Source organism: Dasypus novemcinctus, chromosome 26 (assembly GCF_030445035.2).
Source record: "Dasypus novemcinctus isolate mDasNov1 chromosome 26, mDasNov1.1.hap2, whole genome shotgun sequence".
Lineage (NCBI taxonomy): Eukaryota > Metazoa > Chordata > Mammalia > Cingulata > Dasypodidae > Dasypus > Dasypus novemcinctus.
Genome location: NC_080698.1, coordinates 8662242 through 8686671, shown reverse-complemented (window position 1 = coordinate 8686671; position 24430 = coordinate 8662242). Strand labels below are relative to the sequence as shown.

Sequence of the window (24430 nt, the reverse complement as noted above, 5' to 3'; positions counted from 1 at the left end):
CATTTGTAAAATTTCACTATGTATTTTTAAAATATTTTTTAGATAATTTAAAAATAATTTTATTATCTTTTAACTGTTATATTAAAAAAATATGAGGTCCCCATATACCCCCCACTCCCCCCCCCACCCCTCCCACATCAACAACCTCTTCCATTGTGTGGCACATTGACTGCACCTGGTGAATACACTTTGGAACACCACGGCACCACATGGACAGTGGTCCATATTGTAGTCTACACTCTCCCCCAGTCCACCCAGTGGGCCATGGCAGGACACACAATGCCAGCATCTCTCCCTGTAGCACCATCCAGGACAACTCCAAATCCTGAAAACTCTCCCACATCACACCTCTTCTTCCCTCTCCCTACCACCAGTAGCTACCACGGCCACTTTCTCCACATCAATACAATAATTTCTTCCCTTACTAATCACAGTAGTTCCGCAGCAGAACACCAGTAAGTCCACTCTAATCCATACTCCATTCCTCCATCCTGTGGACCATGGGATGGTTGTGTCCATTCCCCCTCTACATCAAGAGGGGGTAAAATCATTTTTTAAAGAAAGGCATAATTACCATTTTCACAACTAAGAAAATTAATAATTATTCAGTCTTATCAAAAAACTGGTTTGTGTTCCAGTTTCCCTGATTATCCCATGAATGATTTTTATATTTTTGAAAGATAAGTATACAAAGAAGGTCCATATATTGAATTTGGTAGATATCATGCTGCTTATAGCTCTTCAAAAATTTTAATTCCTTTCCCAATTACTCTTCTTAATTTTCCCCCTATGTTATTTTTTTAAAAAACAGGCTATTTGTCTTGTAGAATTGTCCATGTTTTGGATTTTTCTGATGTGTCTCTGAGATATCAATTAACAGTGTCTTCTAAATTTCTAGTAAAGTGGGGGTCAAATCTAGAAGCTTAATCTGATTCATGTTGTTTTTTTGCCAGTACTATACTTCATAGTGTTTTTCTTTTTCTTCCAGAGCACATTATGTCTGCTCGTTTCTCTCTTTGTAATGGGCAGACTTTGATTTTAATGCCTATGTTCATTAGTTCTTTATGATGGATCCATTAAAACCTTACAAATATTCTAAGTTCAATGTAGGTATTTGCAAATATTCTAAGTTCAGTGTAGATATTTTAATGTTATAGCTATAGATACATGTTTTTTATACAGATTTTTCCTTATTTTAAGGAATGTTACTCTGTCATTCCTTCATTTATTTGCTGGACTAACACAATAAACAGAAATCTTACTCATCAACAATTTGGTTACCTTTCTTTACAAGAAAAGTAGGATAAATTCTTGATTCATTACTCTTAGGTTTGTTCAGCTTTCTTTTTTCTTTTTCAGACAAATCCAACCATTTCCATTTTAATTTGTTTAATGACTGCTTTTATTTTTTTATTTTTAAAAAAGATTTATTTTATTTATTTTTCCCCACCCCTTTGTTGTGTTTGCTGTGTGTCTTGTGTGTGCTGGTCTTTTTAGGAGGCATGGGAACCGAACCTGGGACCTCCACCATGGGAGGGGGGTCACCTAATCACTTGAGCCACCTCTGCTCCCTGCTTTGTTTTGTTTCTCATTATGTTTTCCTCATTGTGTCTTTTACGGCATCATCTCGCCATGCTTGCCCATCACATCGGCTGGCTGTCTTGGTTGTCTTTAGGAGACACCAGGAACCAAACCTGGGATCTCCCATTTGGTAGGCGGGCTCTTAATTGCTTGAGTCACATCTGTTTCCCTAATGACTGCTTTTAAATTCTTTCTCAGAGTTTTAATAGAGATAATTCCCTTTAGCCCCAGTATGAAGGGGTTGAGAGAACCAGTGTTGCTCTCAGCCATCACAGGGATGTCCTATTAGTTGCATATATGTTGTCCTACCAATTGGTACAAATTGCTTGGAATTTCTAACCTACTTCTTTCTCAGAAGAGATTAAGAAAAGGAAGACAGAAGCCAAAAAATGGGATTTAAGGAAAAGTTCTGTGTTGAAGGTTAAATCAACATATAAGGGTAGTAAGGAAGGAGATCCTTATCTGTAAATGTCATTAGTAAGGCTGTAATTATATTGTTAATTATATGTTTCTGTGTTTTAATGGACACTTTGCTTTCTCTAACTTTTATTTTTATTTTTTAAAAAGATTTATTTATTTACCCCCCCTCCGTTGTCTGCTCTCTGTGTCCATTCGCTGTGTGTTCTTCAGTATCTGCTTCTATCCTTATCAGCAGCACCAGGAATCTGTGTTTCTTTTTGTTGCATCATCTTGCTGTGTCAGCTCTCCGTGTGTGTGGCGCCATTCTTGGGCAGGCTACATTTTCTTTTGCACTGGGCGGCTCTCCTTACGGGGTACACTCCTTGTGTGTGTGGCTCCCCTACACAGGGGACACCTCTGCATGGCATGGCACTCCTTGTGCGCATCAGCACTGTGCATGGGCCACCTGCACACGGGTCAAGGAGGCCTGGGGTTTGAACTGTGGACCTCCCATGTGGTAGGCGGACGCCCTATCCATTGGGCCAAGTCCGCTTCCCAGCTTTCTGTAACTTTTAAATTGCAGTTACTTTTGGAAACATTTAGTCTTGTCTTATTATTAATTTATTGCATGGCTTGTTTTACAAAATCCCACATTCTCCTAGCCACTAGGGCCATATAGGAATATTTTAAAGAAACAACCTGGTCCTTGTCTTCAAGGCATCTAAAGAAGAATTAGAGTCTAACCATCACAATTGTTATGCGGTTGTAATGACTGTACAAAGGATATATTGAGAACTTGATGGGAAGACAGGAATAGTTTCATCGAAGAAGTAAGTAGCTTATGAATTGATTCTGGAAGTGATAATGTTAGCCCCATTGGATGGATGGTGACATCGTGGGAGGCCACAGAGTTAAGAAAGAAAGATGGGAGGTGTGAGGAGCATCTATTGGATAAAACAGATGGAATGAGAGAAGGTGGATGAGCTCTGCTTTCAGCTGCCTAATCCTAGGTAGTTCATGGTGTAGCAATGATTTAAGAAATTATCACCATAGGTAACATTTATTGATCACTTACTATGTTTTAAGCATAAGCACTAGGCTAATATCTTAACAATTATACCTCATTTAATTTTCACAAATACCCACATTAGGCCATTTATACTGATGAAGAAGTTGATCCTGGGTTAGTAATAAAGACTATATAAATGGAGGTGATGTCAGGATTAGAACCTAAGCAGTTTAACAGCACAGTACTTATTCTTCTCAATCAATAAGCTATACTCACCTCGCTGGAAAAGTTTAATTAAAAGAATTAAAACAGAGCAGTAGCAAAGTAGATGTTGAGGAAAAAATGTGGAGAAGCTTTAGAATTTGTAAAGATTTAACCATATGGAAATGATTAATCATAGGCCAAGGTAATTCCAACATATTACTCTTGGATAATCATATAAACAAACATTGGGGACAGGTTAAATAAAGGTAAATAGGTGAATTTTACCACATTTAAGACAATAGTAGGTTAAAGATCCATTTTCCCAAGAAAGTAGGTATCAAGACCAGAATACTAAAGAAGGATTTGGATGCTCCCTGAAATTATGGGGAAGCATAAGGAGGAATCTTGAGAAGAGTTAAAAGGGAGGGAAAGGAATACTAATATGCCAGGGAAATGTAGGATAAAGGGATTAAGATTGGGGTGGTAGAACCCTGTCAAAAAAACATTAGATTGATGAAAGCATCTAAAGAATCATCAAAACTGGTAATTGTTATAAATTTCCTCATTTTAAAAGGACATTTTCTAAATACCATAATCATCTCCTCTTTTATTAATCATATGTAGTGTTTGTTGAATATCTAATGGCACTATGCTCAGCATGTCATAGAATTACTTGGCATACAGTTCCCAAGGAAATACTAGATAGTTTGTCTTGGAGGCAGAATTCTTATTGCTGATTTTTTTCCACTCTAGGGTGTTGAGAATGTTAGGTGTTTGTTCCTAATGGCCCAATTTTAGGATTTCACTGGTCAAAACCCCTTTCATTAGTTCCCAGTTGTGCCCAGGTGTTTGATATCACAGCAGATGAGCACGGAGAATTTGATCAGAAGTATCGTAAGTAGAAAACCCTGTGAAAAAAGTGCCAGATTTTACTATTTCTGGAACTCATGGTGTGCTCTTCATTTGGTGATACGGCAAGTGTGTCCTGAGTCACACAGTCATGGTAGATATTGCCTGTTCTATTTTTGCAGTCACAGGCTTCCTCAAGGTTATTCCCCTTCTCTCTCACATCATTTAAAAGGCCCTTTGTGTTTTTATCATAGTCCTTACATTAAAGCACCTTGAGAATAACATATTTCCTTTCCCTCCCTACTCCCATTACCTTGTTTTAATACACAATAGCCACTCAGGCAGTATTTGTAGATTTTGCCAGGGTATTCCCAATATGATGCAGTTTTTGGAAAAGGGGATGACTCACTGATTTGTCAGGTTTGTCTCCTAAAGCACGGCATACAGCTCTAATTATTTTATAGCTATAGCCCTCTCCATAGCCCTAAGTCTTTGGCCTTCCCGGTGAACTTTCTGTGGGTGAAAGACTGGGATTTGAGTCTGACCTTACTTTAGATCACGGACTTCATTGGTATGTCACCTCTTATCAGTGCTTAAGGGTTTGTTATACCCTCAAGGCTTTCACAGGCTCTCAGAGTAGGGAATAATCTAACTCTGTTCTTGACTGTTAGTGTGGCTAATTAGTGTTTTTTTTTTTTTGGGGGTACCAGGACTGGGAATTGAATCCGGGACCTTGTATGTGGGGGGCCAGTGCTCAACCACTGAGCCACATTGACTCCCGAGTTGGCTCCCTTGCCTGTTTTGCCTGTTTTTTTGTTTGTTTATTTGTTTTGCAAGTTGTTTGCTCATTTTTGTTTTTGTGTTGTTTCTGCTTGTCTCCTTGCTTGTTTTTGCTTATTGTCTACTGGATGTTTTTGCTCCATGCCTGTTTGTTGTTTGCCTTCTTTAGGAGGCACCAGAACAGACCAGGACTTCCCATGTGGAAGGGAGGCGCTCAACTGCTTGAGCTACACGCACTCCCCAATTAGATCTTTTATTTGAGAAATTTTTGACTATTTAAATAAATATTTCTTAAGATTAATGTTAGGATTACATATCCAAGCTACTTTCCATTTTTTGAGAGAGTGTAGATACTGCTAAATCTCTTTTAAACATTTATATAGTAGGTATGCTTTCTTTTTACTGGTAGTATAGTAGTTCACTGCCTTTGGATATGTGGACTAATTTTTTATAAGATGCAAAATATCTTAGATTTAAGGAAAACAGGATGCTTCATGAAATTGGTGCTTTGTTAGACTGGGGTGGATGTTAATGTATCTCTTTCATAAAGATATTTATACTGTGCATGCTTATACTACTGAGAGAATTCCTTACACATTTCTAAATCTTTCTAACACACTTGGTTTGAATGTTAACATCAAATTTTCGCTTTTCTTCAAGGAAAGAGATTAACTAATGATTTTCTTCTCTTTAAGGCGGAGATTTGACCTACAGAATCCATCCCGAATGGATCGTAATGTTGAAATGTTTATGAACATTGAAAAAACATTGGTACAGGTAACTCAGAAAGTTTATTTAAAAAAAAGATTATAAAAAAGTTTCTTTAATGTCTCTTCAGTCTTAAGGTTGGCTTTTTTGGAGTGTCAGAAGATCAAAGGAAGAAATAATTTTTGAAATCTATTGTTTTATTTTTATGAGCTATAAAGTATGGCTAATGTCCTTTTAAGAATACTAATCTTAAGTTTATGGTGATGTAATTTATATTCTTTATTAATTTCACTTAATCCATTATTTGAGTCTCTTTCATTTTTAATATAAGCACGCTCATCCTATTAGTCATTTGCTTTGTTCCATGGTTGTGCCATAAATACAGTTCTTGTTTCTCCAACTAGATTATGACCTGGAGGAGTGAACATTTACTTCCTAACATTTTTATTAATTGTTAATTTTATTGATTTCTGAATTAATCTTTCTGGGGAGGGGGCAACTGGCAAAAATTCAGCTAGGTGCTACTGTTACTGGGGAGTGGGTATAGCTCAGTGGTTGGTGGAGCACCTGCTTCCCATGTACAAGGTCCCAGGTTCAATTCCCTCCTTAAAAAAGAGAAAAAAAGATACTACTATTACTATTGCCCAAAAGTTGTTTATCCCATGGTTATTAGCTAGAGAAATAATTTGGTGTTTTTTTTTGAGTTTTGGTCATGGTTTTAGAAATTAATAATATACATGTTTTAATCATTGCTATTTGTAAGATTGGAAATGGGAAAAAGAGCTGTAATGTAAACTACAGCCATTATTTTTCTGTTAAGTCGAGTAATTTTATGATCAGCCAAAATGGAGATATATAACCCCCATACCCCAGTTAAAGGTGTAGCTGAAAACACTGTGCTAAGACTGTTAAACATTTGAGTTTAGATAAATTTGACTAAGAGGATTAATCTGGCAACATGGTAACTTAGTGAAAAAAATGCTGAATTCCATTAGGTCATGATTCTCCATATTTTTTATCCAAGTGTGCCTAACCACAGAAAAGGGATCTGATAATAGTCTTAAGTAGCCTGCTGAACAACCAGGTTTTATCTCGAGATAAGAATTTTACATGCTACTTTAAAGTACATCCCTCCATTTTAAGAATATGACCTTGAGTGCCAACTTTGCCTTTGGGATAATGCATAAATAATATTGCAATATTTCAAAACCAAGGAAATTTCAAAAAGTTTGTTTTTTCTTCCTCAGAATAATTGTTTGATCCGACCCAACATCTACCTCATTCCGGATATTGACCTGAAGTTAGCTAACAAATTGAAAGATATCATCAAACGACATCAGGTAATAAATACAGCCATTTCAGAAACATTGAGTAATAGTAAGCCTCTTATTAATCTCCACCATAATATCTTTTGATTTCTGTATATAACTCCATTTAAAGAAAGTTCTCTCTGGGTCCTTATAGTACCAGATGTTTTCTTCTCCACTTTCTTCCAATTATTAGTGTAGAAGTAACATTTAGTTAAAGCCATTGGTGTGAAGTCATCATAGTCTTATTGTGAAAGAGATAAGGTGAGACCACAGAATTCTGCAATACAGAGATCACAGAGTCAAACAGTGAGAGTGGTGAGAGGAGATCAGTTGTTACTTGAAGTAAACATCTGCTTCCCTAAATTAGATATTATATTTATATATGTGATTTTTAAAAAATGATTGAGAAATTCCACTTGTCTTGACTCACATTTACTAGTTCTTTCTTCTGACATCTTCACTTTCTTTTTCTAATTTCATTTTAGGCTGACACTTAGGGTGTTTATGGCATGTAGGTTGCTGATTATATGTGGCAAAACTGTGACGAAACTCATGATGTGGATAACTAGCTGAGGAGGCCCAGGTAGAAGATACTTTTCTGAAACAATATTATTTCAGTGACAAAGTTTTAGCAATCTTTGGAATTTGTTGAGAAGCCGCATAAAATAGCTTGCTTTTCCTCTGCAAAAGAGGTTGCCAGTTCAGTTAGTTTAAGCATTTAGTAAAATATCTTGCAAGTTTCTAAAGCAAAGGTTTCTAATACTGTTTACAATTACAGATTTAGTACACTTCTCTTATACATAAAGAGAAAGGTGATATAATTGTGCTTTCAGATTAATGAGTGTGAATTCCAGTTTTACTCTTCACTAGCATTATGACTTTGAACAAATCACTTAACCTTCTTTTCTCTTTTGGACTTTCTGATGATTGGAGTAGCTGAAAGTGCCAGGTTCAATTAACTGTGGAACATCAAAGGGCAGAAATGGAACAAATTAATCAGCTGGTTCTTTTCATCTGAAAAGTTGTTTTTTTTTTTAAATTATTTATCCCTGCCACTGTCCACCACTGCATTCGCTTTCTGCTCTCTGTGTCCATTTGCTGCATATTCTTCTGTGTCTGCTTGTCTTCTCCTCTCGTCCTCTCTTTAGGAGGCACTGGGACCTTCTGATGTGGGAGAGAGGCACTGGGTCACTTGAGCTAGCTTAGCTCCCTGGTTTGTTGTATCTCTCATTGTCTTTACCCTCTATGTCTCTTTCTTTCTTTTTTTCAAGATTTTATTTTTTATTTCTCTCCCCTTCCTCCATCCCCCAGTTGTCTACTTTCTGTGTTCATTTGCTCTGTGTTCTTCTGTAGGAGTATGTGTCTCTTGTTGTTGTTGTTGTGTCATCTTGCTGTGTCAGCGCTCCGTGTGTGCGGTGCCATTCCTGGGCAGGCTGCACTTTTTTTCGCACTGGGCTACTCTTCTTACAGGGTGTACTCCTTGTGCATGGAGCTCCCCTATGCGGGGGACACGCGTGCGTGGCGGGACACTCCTTGCACATCAGCACTGCGTGTGGGCCAGCTCATCACATGGGTCAGGCGGCCCTGGGTTTTAACCTTGGGCCTCCCATGTGGTAGACGGACACTCTATCCATTGGGCCAGATCTGCTACGCTGTGTCTCTTTCTTGTTGCATCATCTGTGTTGCACCAGCTCTCCGTGCAGGTCAGCTCTCTGTGCAGGCCAGCTTTGCTTCACCAGGACACCCCGGAAACTGAACCCGGGACCTCCCATATGGTAGATGGGAGCCCAGTCGCTTGAGCTGTATCCGCTTCCCATGGTTCTTTTAAATGCAGTGATAACTTACATTGATCGAGCATTGACAGTGTGCCTGTAACTGTTCTTAGCTCATTACATTTATTAACTTGGTCCTAACAAAATTTTTATGAGCATCACATTCTATATTGTATGTAATAAGTACTTTAGCTGTGGTATAGCTGTATAGCCAGAACTCAGCCCACTATTCTATCAGTGATTAAAAACTAAAACAGCAGGGCACATACCTGTTAGAGTCAAGTCAGATGGCCTTCCTGTATGTATGTAACCCTAGCTTAGGGCTCAAGGCCATAGACCTGCACTAATTCACTTCAAATAATGATGATTTATGACGACTTTGGAGTAACTTTTAGAATTAGAGGTACCTATATTACTGATACGGATATCCAGAGAGAGAGGGAGAGAGAGAATTAGCTAAGAGGTATTTGCACTGTTTCTTTGTACAATATAAATTGTCTACTGAAGTGTTTTTTTAAAAAAGGTGTATTCCCTCCCCTCCCCTCCCCTCTCCTCCCCTCCCCTCTCCTCCCCTCCCCTCCCCTCTCCTCCCCCCCTCCCACCCTGCTGTCTGTGTTGTCTTCTCATTTTCTCTCCTCTAGGATTCACTGGGATTTGATCCTGGAGACTCCTGATCTAGAGAGAGGTTCCCTGTCAATTGCGCCACCTCAATTCCTGGTTTCTGCTGCGTTTCACCTTGACTCTCCCCTTGTTTCTCTTTTGTTGCGTCATTATCTTGCTGCGTGGCTCACTTGTGCAGGCACTGGCTCACCATGTGGGCACTGAATCAATGTGCGGGCACTTGTACTCACCACGTGGGCACTCTCGTGGCTGCTGGCCATACAGTGTATGGGCACGCTTTCTCTTCTTTTTCACCAGGAGACCTCAGGGATAGAATCCAGGTCCTTCATATGGTAGGCAGAAGCTCTGTCACTTGAGCCACATCTGCTTCCCTCTACTGAAGTTTTATTTGTGTTTTGATGATCACTATCCCTGACCTTGAGAAAAATAATGAAAATGTTATAATTTTAAAATAATACTTGTAAGTATAAGGAAAACACTGCTTCTGTACTTCTTTCGGAATTTGCACCTGGTATATTATAGTTTCTGTTTGCCACATGCTTTATTTTACATTTCTTATTCATTTGCTTTCCAGGGGACATTTACTGATGAGAAGTCAAAAGCTTCCCACCACATTTATCCATATCCTTCCTCACAAGAGGATGGTAAGTTAGTTTTTGTTTGTAAGCTGATCACTTTATATTCCATTGGATTTTGTGTTCTATTAGAGATTTAACAATATAGCTTACTGTGCTTTTTTTTTAAGTTGGAAGATAGAATTTAATTCAGTCCTCAGACTATTTAAACTTATAGATTTCCATTATTTTCTTTAATGAGGACGTATGCCTTTTTTTTTTTTTTTGCAGTCACTGAATATTTTTATTTGAGTAGATCGATTTGTTGGTTGAGTTTATTAAAGTTGCATTCCTTCCTTTCAGTCATGTTAAAGATCATGTATTGGAAACAAACTTTCTGTGATGTCATACTTTCTAACCATTAGACTTTTATTTTGTTTCTTCTTTAGTACTCAGTATCCAGTTGTTGGGTATAAGCATGCCTTAACTATTAACACTGTTATTAAATGTTTGCTCTGGCTTTTAAGTTTTGAAAATTTAAGAGACATTACAAGATAGAAGGGCAGCTGTGGGGAAATTGGGCTGTCTAAACAGTGCCCTTTACTAAAACATTACTTTGAATTTACAATGGTTCAGATACTGATGTTCAACTCTGCAGATCAGGAAAGTTGACTTTATCAGTGGCCAGGGTTCATCAGACCTATGGATACTAGCTTATGGTAACATTTCTTTCAAAGGAATGAGTTGCAAAATCAAATATGAGTTAATTAACTTACAATGAGAAAACTCATGCAAGGATGCAGCCAATCAAGCCTTCTGGTGAGCACAACATATCCCTGCAGAATATAGCTGAAGTTAAATCTAGAGGGAAATTTATATCTTTAAATGCATATGTTAGAAAGAAGAGTTCTTGGAAATCAGTGATCCAACATCTTTCTCTAGAAATTAGAAAAATGAACAAATTTAACTTAAAGAAAGATAAAATAAAGACAAGAGCAAAAATTAATTGAAAATATACAATAGCCAGGTACTCAGCAAAGTCAGAAATGGTTCTTAGAAAAGATTTAGTTATTAAAATCCTGCTGAAAATGAGTAAGATAAAAGAAGGAACAAATAATATCAAGAATGAAAAGGGGGATATCATTAGAGATCCTGTCGACACTCAAATGATCATAAGAAGCTGTTGTGAATAACTTTATATCCATAAGATTGAAAATTGAGATGAAACAGGGCAAGTGCTAAAATGAAAACTTAAAACTAATACAATAAGAAAGAGAAATTCTAAAATGTCCTTTACCCACTAAAGAAATTGAATTCTGTAATTTAAAAACTATCCCCGAAATGAACTCCATTCACAGATAGCATTGCTGATGATTGTACCAAACATTTAAGAGAGAAATAACCAGCCAGTCTTAAACTGTTTCAGAAATTAGAGAAACAGGGAATGCATCCCAATTCACTTTTTAGCATCATTGCCACCCATACTGAAGATGACATTATAAAAATTGAAAATATAGAAAATTATATCTCTATTCACTTATGAAAAGAGATGCAAGTTTTTAAACAAAATATTCTCAAACTAAATCCAGTAACATATTAAAAAGATAATTTATTCCAGGTTTGCAAGGTTTGTTTAGGAAATAAAAATCAGCGAGTAGTAGGAAAGTATATGTTACTAAAGTGATTGGCTACCACATGGGGGGGTATGAGGGGTGTCCGTGGTGCCTCCTAAAGATGACAGTGAGCTGGTGCAGTGTAACAATATGATGCAACAAGAGACAGAAAAAGGAATATGTAATGAGAGACAACAAAGCAGGGAACAGAGGTGGCTCAAGCAAATACGTGCCTCCCTCCCACATTGGAGGTCCTGGGTTCAGTCACCAGTGTCTCCTAAAGAATTAAGGAAGATGAACCAGACATAGCAGGTGCAAACAAGGGGATGGGGAGAAATTAAAAAAGGAAAATCAATGAGTATAAAGGAGAAAAGTCACATAAGCTCAATATGTACAACAGAATTGGTAAAATACAATGTTTCTTCTTGAGTTGTTAAAAAAAAATAATAAATATGGTAAAAAAGAACTTCTTAATCTTAATCTAGTAGAGAGTATGTACCAAAAGAAAAATCATACAAGCATCATACTTAATGGTGAAATTTTGAAAGCTTTTCTTCAGATAGGGAATGAAATAAAGAAGATTCCTTCTATCACCATTTTTATTTAACATTCTAGAGCAGTAAAGGTAAAAGAAATAATGTGGATAAACATTGGAAAGGAGGAACTCCTATCATTATTTGCTAACAGTATGAATGTATATATAGAATACTTAAAAGAATCTGCAAAACAAAACTATTAGAAATGAAACAGGTGGTTGGATGTGAGGTCAGCATAAAACAATTGAAAGCATTTCTATTTACAACAAATAGAAAATAGAATTGAAAAATAGCCTTTGCACTATAATTAAAAATACAAATAGCTAGGAATGAATCCAATGAAAGATATACAAACATTTCCACACAAACATTCATAGATTATTGAGAGAAATTAGTTTAGCATTTTTATGATTTAAAGACTCAATATTTCAAAGAAGACAGTACTTCCCATATTATGAATATATTCAGCACATTCCCAGTCAGTCCTGACTGGAGTCGTGTGTGTAATTTGCAAAGCCGATTCTAAAATACATCTGGAAATGTGTAGGGCCAAGAGTAGCTAGTTCCCGCTTGAAGAAAAGTAAAAGGAGAAAGACTTGCTCTACTGAATAACAGAAATTATTATAAAGGTATATGATTTAAAATAGTATGATACTAACATAAGAATAGACAGGCTAATGGAACAGAATATAGAGGGCAGAAACACACCTACCCATATAGAGATGCTTAATTTTCAGTGCAGGTGTAGGAAAAAGATGAACACTTTAAATAAATGGTATTGGTTTCAATGGAAAGTGAGATTTTCTCTCTACCTCATATATCATACAAAAATCAGTTCCATATGAATTGTGCCTCTAAATGTGAAAGGTACAACAGTAGAACTTCAGAAGGATAGTGCAGAGAATATTTTCATGACCTTGGGATGGGAAAGTTTTTCTCTAGGGCATAAAGGCAGTAACAAGAAGGAAATGATTGATATAGTGTCAGAAACAGGCAATCATATATCTCAAACCAAATATACATGTTAATTTTGATCTGAAAATGCCACTTCTAGGAATATACCCTGAAGATAAAACAAATATGTATGCTTATGGTTATTCATTGCAGTGTTGTTATAATAACAAAATAATGGAAACAATTTAAATGTATGTATGTTGTTAAATGATTGAATAAAATGTAATATATACACACAATGGAGTCCTATGCAGCTGTATAAAAGGAGAAAGGTATTTATGAACTGTTCTGGAATGATATCCAGGTTATATTGTTAAGTAGAAAAGGGTAACAGTGTAAAAGAGTGTGTGTGTAGTTTTTACAACCTTTTATGTAATAATGAATAATCATTTGTGTGAAAAAAGATACAGGAAGGATAAACCAGATTGGCTAACTATTGGGGGTGAGTAGGAGTGAATTGGAAATGCTAGGGATTGGTGTTTAGGAATGGGTTAGAAAGAATGTTGGGGTATGTGGCACTTCTGAGTATACTTTTTTTTCTGATTTTTTGAACTGTGTTATTTTGCATGTCAAAAATAAATAAGGGGAAGTAGGCGTGGCTCAACTGATAGAGCATCTGCCTACCATGTGGGAGGGGAGGGTCCAGGGTTCGATACCCAGGGCCTCCTGACCTGTGTGGAAACCGGCCCATGTGCAGATCTGCTGCCCGCAAGGAGTGCTGTGCCACACAGGGGTGCCCCATGGAGGGGTGTCCCACGTGCAAGGAGTGTGCCCCTCAAGGAGAGCCACCCTGCATGAAAAAAGCACAGCCACCCAGGAGTGGCACTGCACACACGGAGAGCTGATGCAGCAAGATGATGCAACAACAACAAAAAAGAGACTAAGTTTCCCGGTCCCACTGAGGGTGCAAGTGAACACAGGAGAACACATAGCAAATGGACACAGAGAGCAGACAGCAGGGGATGGGGGGGTGGGGAGGGAAATAAATAAATTAAAAAAAAAAAAAAGAATGGCTTGGGGCTGAATATATCAGAACAAAAAGTAATATACCCAGAAATAAATGAACCTAAATGAGTAGCCTTAACTCAATTAAGGGGGAAAACTTAAAGCAGGTAACTTTTTTAAAAAAAATTCCATTATCTGTGTTTTTTCTGTTTTGTTTTAAAGATTTATTTTTTATTTATTTCTCTCCCCTTCCTCTGTGTCCATTCACTGTATATCCTTCTGTGTCCACTTGTATTCCTGTAAGCACACTGGGAATCTCTGGCTCTTTTTGTTGCGTCATCTTGCTGCATCAGCTCTCTATGTGTGCGGCACCACTCCTGGGCAGGCTGCACTTTTTTCACACAGGGCAGCTCTCCTTATGGGGTTCACTCCTTGTGCATGGGGGACACCCGTGTGTGGCATGGCACTCCTAGTGCGCATCAGCACTGCGCATGGGCCAGCTCTCCACATGGGTCAGGAGGCCCTGGGTTTCTCAGTCCTCTTATCTCCTTTAAGAATCCACCACCTACCACCAGGTCTTGAAGATATTTTCCTACAATTTCTTCCAGAAGCTTTATGGTTCTTTTATTTTTAGGTTTTTGATCTATTTTGAATTAATTTTTGGATACGGTGTGAGATAGGGGTCCTCTTTCCTTCTTTTGATTATGCATGTCCAGTTCTTTCAGCACTATTTGTTCAATGGACTGTTCTGCCTGAGCTATGTGGGTTGGACAGGCTTGTCAAAAGTCACTTGACCATACATGTGGGGGTCGTTTCTGAATCGTCAGTTGGGTTCCACTGGTGTATATGTCTGTCTTTATGCCAGTACTGTGCTGTTTTTACCACTATAGCTAGGTAATATGATTTCTGGTCTGGAGATGAGGGTTCACGTTTCCTTTTTAAGATGTTTCTGACTATTCAGGACCCCTTACCCTTCCAAATAAATATGATAATCGTGTTTTCAATAAAAAAAAAGTACTGGTGAAATTTTTATCAGGATTGCATTGAGTCTGTATATCAATTTGAGAAGAATTGACATCTTAATTATATTTAGTCTTCCCATCTGTGAGCATGGAATTTTCTTCCAGTTATTTAGGACTTTTAAAATTTCTTTTAACAATGAGTTGCAGTTTTCTCAATGCAAGTGCTTTATATCATTGGTTAAGTTTATTCCTGACTGAGTTTTATCTGTCATATTTTATTTTTAGAACTCTTTTGACACTTTTATTGATATAATCTTCATATATCCTTGCTTGCAGGCCTCATTGTCCTCTAGCACACTCTTTAGTATTTCTTGAAAATCCGGTCTCTTGCTTAGAAATTCTCTCACTTTCTCTTTATCTCTGAATATTCTGTTCTCACCCTTATTTTTGAAAGACGGTCTTGCCAAATATGCTGGAAGTTTTTCTCTTGTAGTGTCTTAAATATATCAGACCACTGTCTTCTTGCCTCCATGGTTTCTGGTGAGAAATCAGAACTTAATCTTTTTTTTTTTTTTTAAGATTTATTTATTTCTCTCCCCTTCCCCCTCAACCCCCACCCCGGTTGTCTGTTCTCTGTGTCCATTTGCTGTGTCTTCTTCTTTGTCCGCTTCTTTTGTTGTCAGTGGCACGGGAATCTGTGTTTCTTTTTGTTGCGTCATCTTGTTGTGTCAGCCCTCTGTGTGTGCGGCACCATTCCTGGGCAGGCTGCACTTTCTTTCACCCTCCTTATGGGGCGCACTCCTGTGCGTGGCGCTCCCCTACGTGGGGGACACCCCTGCGTGGCACGGCACTCCTTGAGCGCATCAGCACTGCGCATGGGCCAGCTCCACACGGGTCAGGGAGGCCCGGGGTTTGAACCGCGGACCTCCCATGTGGTAGGCGGATGCCCTAACCACTGGGCCAAGTCCGCTTCCCAGAACTTAATCTCATTGGGTATCCCTTATGTTATGCATTACTTTTCTCTTGCTGTTCTCAGAATTCTCTCTTTGTCTTTGGCATTTGACGTTGTAATTAGTATGTGTCTCAGACTTGGTCTATTCAAATTTTTTCGGATGAGAGCACGTTGTGTTTCTTGGACATGGATATATATATCCTTCATTAGGGTTGGGAAATTTTCTGCCATTACTTCTTCAGATATTCATTTTTTCCTTTTTCCATTTTCTTCTCCTTCTGGGACACTCATGACACATATGTTTGCACGTCTTTTGCTGTCATTTATTTCCCTGAGACCTTGTTCAATTTTTTCCATTCTTTTTTCATCTGCTCTTTTGTGTGTTCATTTTCAGAGGCCATTTCTTCAAACTCACCAATCCTTTCTTCTGCCCCCTTAAATCTGCTATTATATGATTCCATTGTTTTCTTAAAATTTCATTTATTGCACCTTTCATTCCCATAAGATCTGCTGTTTTTCTGTATATGCTTTCAAATTATTTGTGCTCATCCAGTGTCTTAATATCCTTAATCTCTTTAGCTATCTCATTGAATTTATTAAGGAGATTTGTTTGAATATCTATGATTAGTTGTTTCCTTTATGTCATCTGGAGGCTTATCTTGTTCCTTTAACTGGGACATAGCTTCCTGTTTCTTGGTGTGGATGGTAATTTTTTGTTTGTGTTTTGGCACCTGGCTTACTAGTGTATTTATTCTGGGTGCAATTTTTCTCTTTAGATTAGGGCTTCCTGTCCTTTCTCCCTTGCTGTTGTGCAATAGGAACCAAGGATGTAGTTTGTGCTATAAGCTGTAGAGGCTCAAGCTGCCCTCATTGCCCCAGGGACTGATGAAGCTTCTCCCAACTTTCCCCTTGCCAGGGGTTGTACAGAGTCATAGCTGTGTGGAAAAATCCAAGTTGTGAGGCCTAGACTGTAGTTGCCCAGAGAGACTGATGAAACTTCACGCCCCTTTCTCCCCTGCCCGGGGCAGGGATGGAGCTGCAGGTGCGGGTAGCAATCTATGCAGTGTGGATCCAAGATGACTGCAGTTGCCCCAGTAAATTTCTCATTATTCAGTTTGTACTAGCCAAAGGTACCTGCAGTTAGCCCGATAGGCTGGTGCAGGTCCCACCAGCCTCCTCCCTTCCAGAAGTGGGGCTGAAGCCTAGTCTAGGGCTACAGGCTGACTGGGTGAAAGAAACCGGTTCCTACCGTCTCTGATTTTCTGTTAGCCTGGCTTCCCCTCAGACTAGGGATAGAGTCAAGAAAGCGGCCACCAGCCTCTTCTGACTTGGACAGATTCACACCCTACCTATTCCTAGGCTTATACCTTAGCCAGCTGAGTCTTCTAATCAGTAGCTGAAATCAGTGGCCAATCATCTCCTCTTTCCCTGTTTTGGGGAAACAGAGCTTTCAATTACAGCCTTAGAATAGCTCCTGGGGCAGCTTGGCTGGTAATTTCCTGGAGAGGCTGGCACAGGTCCCCCAGCTTCCTCCCTGCTGGAGGAGGAACTGGGGCTTATGCTACAGCTGCAATTTGACCTGGATGGAAAGAAGCTGGTCCTCACCAGTGCCATGATAATCAGTCTGCCCCGCTTCCCCTTGTACTAAGCATGGAGTTAAGATGGCAGCTACCGGCCTCTTTCTGACTTGGACTGGTTCAAACTTTAGTTGTTATTAGGATTATACATTAGGCCACTGAATTTACTTATCAGTAACTGAAGTTGGTGCCCAATCCTCTCTTCCTCCTCTGTTTTTGGGAAGTGGAGCTTTCAATTGCAGCTGTAGAACAGCTCCCGAGGCGACTTGTGCCTCCTGTGGCGTGGAGCGCTCTACTTATGAATTTTCTATGCAGGTGAGCAGTGTCCTCCTTCTGTTCATTCAAGGATGTTGCAGGATGCTCTTCTGGTCTCCTGGAGCCCCCAGACTGGTGCGTCAGCTAGCTCCAGATGGCTGTGGGTGTTTACTAGCTGCCCTGAAGCAGGAGCTGACTGTAGGAGCTCCTTACTCTGGTGCCATCTTGCTGGTTCCATAATCTATGTTTCATTTTCTTGTTTATTTTTGTTTTTTCAGGAGGCACTGGGAACTGAACCAGAGACCTCCCATGTAGGAGGGAGACGCCCTATTGCTTGAGCCACCTCTGCTCCCTGCTTGTTGTATCTCTTATTGTGTTTTCTGTGTCTCCACTTTTAGCACTAGCCCATCACATCATCTGGCTTTCTTGCTTGTTTTCTTCAGGAGGCACAACTGAACCTGACCTCCCATGTGGTAGGAACGTGTCCTGCTTGAGCACATCTTCTTCCTTAGGTCTTTTCATCATCAATTTTTAAAAAAAGATTCGCCGCCCCCCCCCCGGTTGTTTTATGATTACTGTTTGCTCTCAGGGCCCATTTGCTGTGTGCTCTCTGTGTCTGCTCTTCTCTTTAGGGGGCACTAGGAATCGAACCTGGGACTTCCCATGGGGGAGAAAGATGTTCAGTCACTTGAGCCACCTCAACTCCCTGCTTCGTTGTGTCTCTCATCGTCTTTCCTCTTTGTATCTCCTTGTTATGTCAGCTTACTGTGCTACCTTGCTGTCTTGCTTGTCTTCTCCAGGAGGCATCTGGAACTGAACCTGGAGCTCCTATTTGGTAGGCAGGAGCTCAGTTGTTTGACCCACATCTCCTTCCCTTTATCATCAATTTTGATAATTGAAAGTTTTATTTTATTTTATTTTATTTTATTTTATTTTTTTAAAGATTTATTTATTTATTTAATTCCCCCCTCCCCTGGTTGTCTGTTCTTGGTGTCTATTTGCTGCGTCTTGTTTCTTTGTCCGCTTCTGTTGTCGTCAGCGGCACGGGAAGTGTGGGCGGCGCCATTCCCGGGCAGGCTGCTCTTTCTTTTCACGCTGGGCGGCTTTCCTCACAGGCGCACTCCTTGCGCGTGGGGCTCCCCCACGCGGGGGACACCCTTGCGTGGCACGGCACTCCTTGCGTGCATCAGCACTGCGCATGGCCAGCTCCACATGGGTCAAGGAGGCCCGGGGCTTGAACCGCGGACCTCCCATATGGTAGACGGACGCCCTAACCACTGGGCCAAAGTCCGTTTCCCTGATTTTATTTTTAACAGTCATAATTTTAACACTATGATTATTATACTTCTATAAAGTAAGAAACCTGTCCTTGCCTATATAATTTAGTTAATAGGTTATTTCCTTTTCCCATTATTCTGTTAAGTAGTAGCAACCAATTTCCACTAGGTGGAGGTGATGGATAGCTGTGGATGTTAGAATACTAATTCTGTTGCCAGGTTATTCTGTTTCTCCAATATGGTTGGTGTAAAACTTTTAGTTTATGACTTTCTTTTAAAAGATTGCCTTTTATTTATGATCTGAACTGTACTTGTTATATCTAGCTTCTTAGTGATTACTTGTTCACAGTAGTTTTGCTTTTCTTTGTTTATTTTATCCTTATTTGCTTGCTTGGTATTATCAGAATATTGCTAGATAGCGCTTTTATTCAACTTTTAGTGTATTTCAGGCTTTTTAAATGTATGGCATGATTTTGCATATTGTCAGATTTACTTTAGTTGTAATTCTGCATATTATTGAGATTTACCTTAAAGTAGCTGGCAATCAAATGAACTTGACTCTGAAGTCCTGTACCAGTTCCCTTACATGTACATTTAAGTGTGCAGGTGATGACAATAGCAGCCACAGCACATGAAAGGCAATGCTGTAAAACCGTTGTAAATGCAATATGCTTTTTTGGAGGATCAGTTAGAATTTAAAATAACATGTAACTTTTTTTTTTTTTTAAGGTTTATTATCTGCTCCCCCCCCCCATTATCTGCTGTCTGTGTCCATTTGCTGTGTGTTCTTCTGTGTCTGCTTGTATTCTTTTTTTTTTTAAATTTATTTATTTATTTAATTCCCCCCCCTCCCCTGGTTGTCTGTTCTTGGTGTCTATTTGCTGCGTCTTGTTTCTTTTGTCTGCTTTTGTTTCTTTGTCTGCTTCTGTTGTCGTCAGCGGCACAGGAAGTGTGGGCGGCGCCATTCTTGGGCAGGCTGCACTTTCTTTTCACGCTGGGCGGCTTTGCTGGGCGGCTTTCCTCACGGGCGCACTCCTTGCGCGTGGGGCTCCCCCACGCGGGGGACACCCTTGCGTGGCACGGCACTCCTTGCGCGCATCAGCACTGCTGCATGGCCAGCTCCACACGGGTCAAGGAGGCCCGGGGTTTGAACCGCGGACCTCCCATATGGTAGACGGACGCCCTAACCACTGGGCCAAAGTCCGTTTTCCTGCTTGTATTCTTGACAGTGGCACTGTGAGTCTCTGTCTCTCTTTTTGTTGTGTCACCTTGCTGTATCAGCTCTCCTTGTGTGTGCTTCCACTCCTGGGCAGCTCTCCTTACGGGGTGCACTTATTGCGCGTGGGGCTCCCCTATGCAGGGAACACCCATGGTTGGCACAGCACTCCTTGCGCACATCAGCACTGCACGTGGTCCAGCTCCCCACACGGGTCAGGAGGCCCTGGGTTTGATCCCTGGACCTCCCATGTGGTAGGCAGATGCTCTTATTAGTTGAGCCAAATCCACTTCCCATGTAACTTTTTTTTCCCCCCATGTAACTCTTAATGGGCCTTAAGGTATTAGTAAGATTTTGAGTATGGCATGCTAGGGAGGGGGTGCAAAATAAGGAAAATCACAAAGGTAATAAGCAATGAAATTTGTCTGAAGAAAAACACATGGTATAGTTCGACATAATGTCTTGAGACAGTTATGAGATAAGGGTGGGGAGGTGTGGAAGATTTGCATTTTGTTCAACGGGTTTTGTATTTATTTGGCAAATAAGGGTGAGTATAGACAATACTGATGATTTTTTTAATATTTTTTTTATTTTTTTATTTTTATTTATTTAACTCCCCCCCCCTCCCCCGGTTGTCTGTTTTCTGTGTCTTTTTGCTGCGTCTTGTTTCTTTGTCCACTTCTTTTGTCGTCAGCGGCACGGGAAGTGTGGGTGGCGCCATTCCTCGGCAGGCTGCTCCCTCCTTCGCGCTGGGCGGCTCTCCTTATGGGTGCACTCCTTGCGCGTGGGGCTCCCCTACGCGGGGGACACCCTGCGTGGCGCGGCACTCCTTGCGCGCATCAGCACTGCGCATGGGCCAGCTCCACACGGGTCAAGGAGGCCCTGGGCTTGAACCACGGACCTCCCATGTGGTAGACGGACGCCCTAACCACTGGGCCAAAGTCCGTTTCCCTACTGATGATTTTTTGTGAAGAGAAATGTGTGACTGGCTATATTAGGAAAATTTACCAGGGAGCTAATTTCTGGGTGCTGAGATATTCCATGATATAAGGAGACTAAAGAGCAACATCCATTCAGAGGCTTTGGAGTAGATAAGTTTGCCAAGTGTGAGGGAGAGTTTGATCATTTGATGGGATGAACACATATATCAGGAGTGCAAAGGAGATTAGTCAAGTGGCAAGCCAAGGATGGTCCATATCTTTTCAAGGGAAAATAAGACAGCAATAAAAAATACAGCAAATGGACAATACTATTATACTGTAAAGAAATGAAAATGAGGCAAGGTATTTGGATTTGCCAGGAAATAACTGGTAACTTTTGAGACTGAAATTACAGTAAATTTGCAAGTGAAAGCAAGATATCGAGTTGATAGAGCATCACCATTTTCTCAGAAAGCATGGCAGGGAAAGGAAGTATTAGGTGCCACCCAGCAGGGAGGCATGGGATATTTTTCAGGTTGTGGTTTCAAAATAGTATTTGTAGAAAGGGCAAGTGAACTGAAGCATGTAATAGAACCTGGGTCCTGGAAGATGTTGAGGAGTTAGCTAAACTCCAGCACTTGGAGAGAAGTTATGGTTTTGAAAGAAAGAATATTTATTTCCTCACTGAGGACAATAAATGAATAGGGGAAGAAAATAGGTAAAAGTAGAAGAGGAAAGAAGTAAGCCTAAATTAAACTAAAATAATTACCAATAAAACAAGCAGTAATAATGATGTTGATGATGAAGTAATTCAAAGAATAAGAAAAGTTTTATTTAAAAATGTTCTGTGGAGTGGTGTAGCTCAGTGGTTGAGCACGTGCTTCACATGTATGAGATCCCGGGTTCAGTCCCTGGCAACCTCCTAAAAACAAATATAAAAAAAATTTTACTTTGGCCTAGTTTGTTTTTTTCATACTGTTCTCTCTTTGTTCTTGTGTTCAGGGTATATTCATTGTCTTTCAGTTTCTTGACTAAGCCATGAGCTCCTATGTGGGAGGCAGGAGCTCAGCTGCTTGAGCCACATCTGCTCTCTCTCTTAATTTTTTTATAAAACTTTATTGAGATATAATCCACAGACCATAAAATTCACCCTTTTAAAGTATACAATTCAGTGGTTTTTTAGTATACTTAGACTTGTGCAATCATTACCACTTACCCCAGAACATTTTCATTATCCGATAAAGAAACCCCATTCTCATTAACAGTCATTCCTTACTCCCCTCTCCCCTTAGTCCCTGACAGCTAAACTAATATATTTTCTTTTCTGTGGATTTACCCATTCTGGATGTTTTCATGCAAGTGAAATCAAACTTCTTTATTTTTTTTTGGCATCTGTCTCTTTTCATTTAGCATGTTTTCTTCAGGGTTCATCCATTTTGTAGCATTCCTTTCCATGGCCAAATAATAATCTTTGGAGATAGATTCAGTATTCTTAAAGGCACTTTTACTGTTTAGAGAGCTAAGTTACTCGGCAATTTTGTTTCACAGAATGGGATATAAAAGGCCCATTGACGACTCTTCATTTTTTCCTTGAACTTGTTGGGATATCAGGTTTTTTTAACGAACAAAGCCTGATGCTTTTCCTTTCAGCTTCTTTCAACATAGTAAGGTGAGCTGTTGGATCCTTGAAAAAGAGTACAGGTATGTTAGCTTCATGGCTTTAGTCAGCTTCTAGGGCTATTTCAATTGAAATTGGCAGTGAAAAGTCTATGAACTGATTTTCCTTAGTTTTGCTCTTTTGCTGTTTCTTGGGGTTTAAGGACTTGATTCTGATCTTTCCTCCTATTACTGTGAACAAGTTTATTACACTAAATTAAGACTATTAAAGAAGCATATAATATATCAGTACTGAAATGTAGAGTCAATTCAAGTGTGATTAAAATCAGAAAGAATCACTTGATCATATAATTTACACCTATATTTGAAAAAGAAAGCCTGATAAATACAGCCTTTGATCACTTCGCTTACACTCTTATTGGGAGGTTTTAATTAATAGGTATGGGGCCATTAAAACATAATAAAAATTGTATTATTGGTGAAAGCTTTGATGTTGTACTAAAAAGCACAATAGGATACCAGAGAGAGTGAATCTGGAGGAAACAGTAAAGCTTTCATCAAGGAGATGAGGTATGACTTTCATTTTGAAAATGTGTAGGAATTGCAAAGCCTCACAGAAAAACTGGGGCAAGATTTTATATGGGAAATGAGACAGTTAAGAATATAGAGATTGTAATTGTGCTGGAAGAGACAGGTGGAGGCAGACAGGCAGGTGGGTGGGAGGCGGGAGCATTTTGACTGCAGTGAAGAGTCGGTTTTCCCGAGAGTGATAGATAATATGCCTGGCATCCAGAAAGTCTGAATTCCCAGGCTAAGAAATTTCACCTTAATCTGAAAGTGCTCAATTAGGAAAAACTGTGTGTATGTGTGTATGTGTAATAGTGATATGAAAAGTTTGTTTTAAATAAAAATTAAAGCTGTGTAATGGTGTATTTAATAATTTTTGTCAATTTTAAGGTTTTTTCTTTTTCCCTTTCAGAAGAGTGGTTGAGACCAGTGATGAGAAAAGACAAGCAGGTGTTGGTGCATTGGGGGTTTTACCCAGACAGGTAATGTTGATTTGCCCTTAGATTTGGTATAAAGATTTTTGTCCGCTTCTGTTGTTGTCAGTGGCACAGGAATCTATGTTTCTTTTTGTTCCGTCATCTTGCTGCGTCATCTCTCCGTGTGTGCGGTGCCATTCCTGGGTAGGCTGTACTTTCTTTCACGCTGGGCGGCTCTCCTTACGGGGCGCACTCCTTGCGCATGGGGCTCCCCTATGCGGGGGACACCCCTGTATGGCATGGCTCTCCTTGCGCGCATCAGCACTGTGCGTGGGCCAGCTGCACATGGGTCAATGAGGCCCGGGGTTTGAACCACGGACCTCCCATGTGGTAGATGGACGCCCTAACCACTGGGCCAAGTCCACCACCCCCCCTAAATATATTTTTAAAGAAGGAAATATGTCTTTAGACGTTATCTTATTTTGCTAGGACTGTTATGACAAATATCACATAACTGATTGGGTTAAACAACAGGAATATATTGCCCACTAATTTGGAGGCTAGAAGCCCGAAATCTAGGTCTTTTTTTTTTTTTTTTTAAAGATTTATTTTATTTATTTCTCTCCCCTTCCCCCCGTTGTGTGCTTCCTGTGTCCATTTACTGTGTGTTCTTCTGCGTCCCCTTGCATTATCCGGTGGCGCTGGGAAACTGTATCCCTCTTTTGTTGTGTCATCTTGCTGCGTAGCTCTCCATGTGTGCAGTGCAACTCCTGGATGGGCTGTGCTTTTTTCACGTGGAGTGGCTCTCCTTGCACATGGCGGCACTGTGCATGGGC

General features: G+C 39.8%; 1 protein-coding gene across 2 annotated transcripts in view; it reads left to right on the top strand.

Annotated features, from left to right (window-relative positions):
• SMARCC1 (SWI/SNF related BAF chromatin remodeling complex subunit C1) overlaps positions 1–24430 on the top strand; it is a 226989-nt gene that overhangs the window by 56132 nt on the left and 146427 nt on the right. For both annotated transcript variants that reach the window (XM_058288407.2, XM_058288408.2), the window contains exons 4-7: positions 5518–5599; positions 6778–6870; positions 9808–9877; positions 23591–23660. In XM_058288407.2, coding sequence (XP_058144390.1) covers positions 5518–5599; positions 6778–6870; positions 9808–9877; positions 23591–23660 — 315 coding nt within the window. The remainder of the gene's footprint in view (positions 1–5517; positions 5600–6777; positions 6871–9807; positions 9878–23590; positions 23661–24430) is intronic.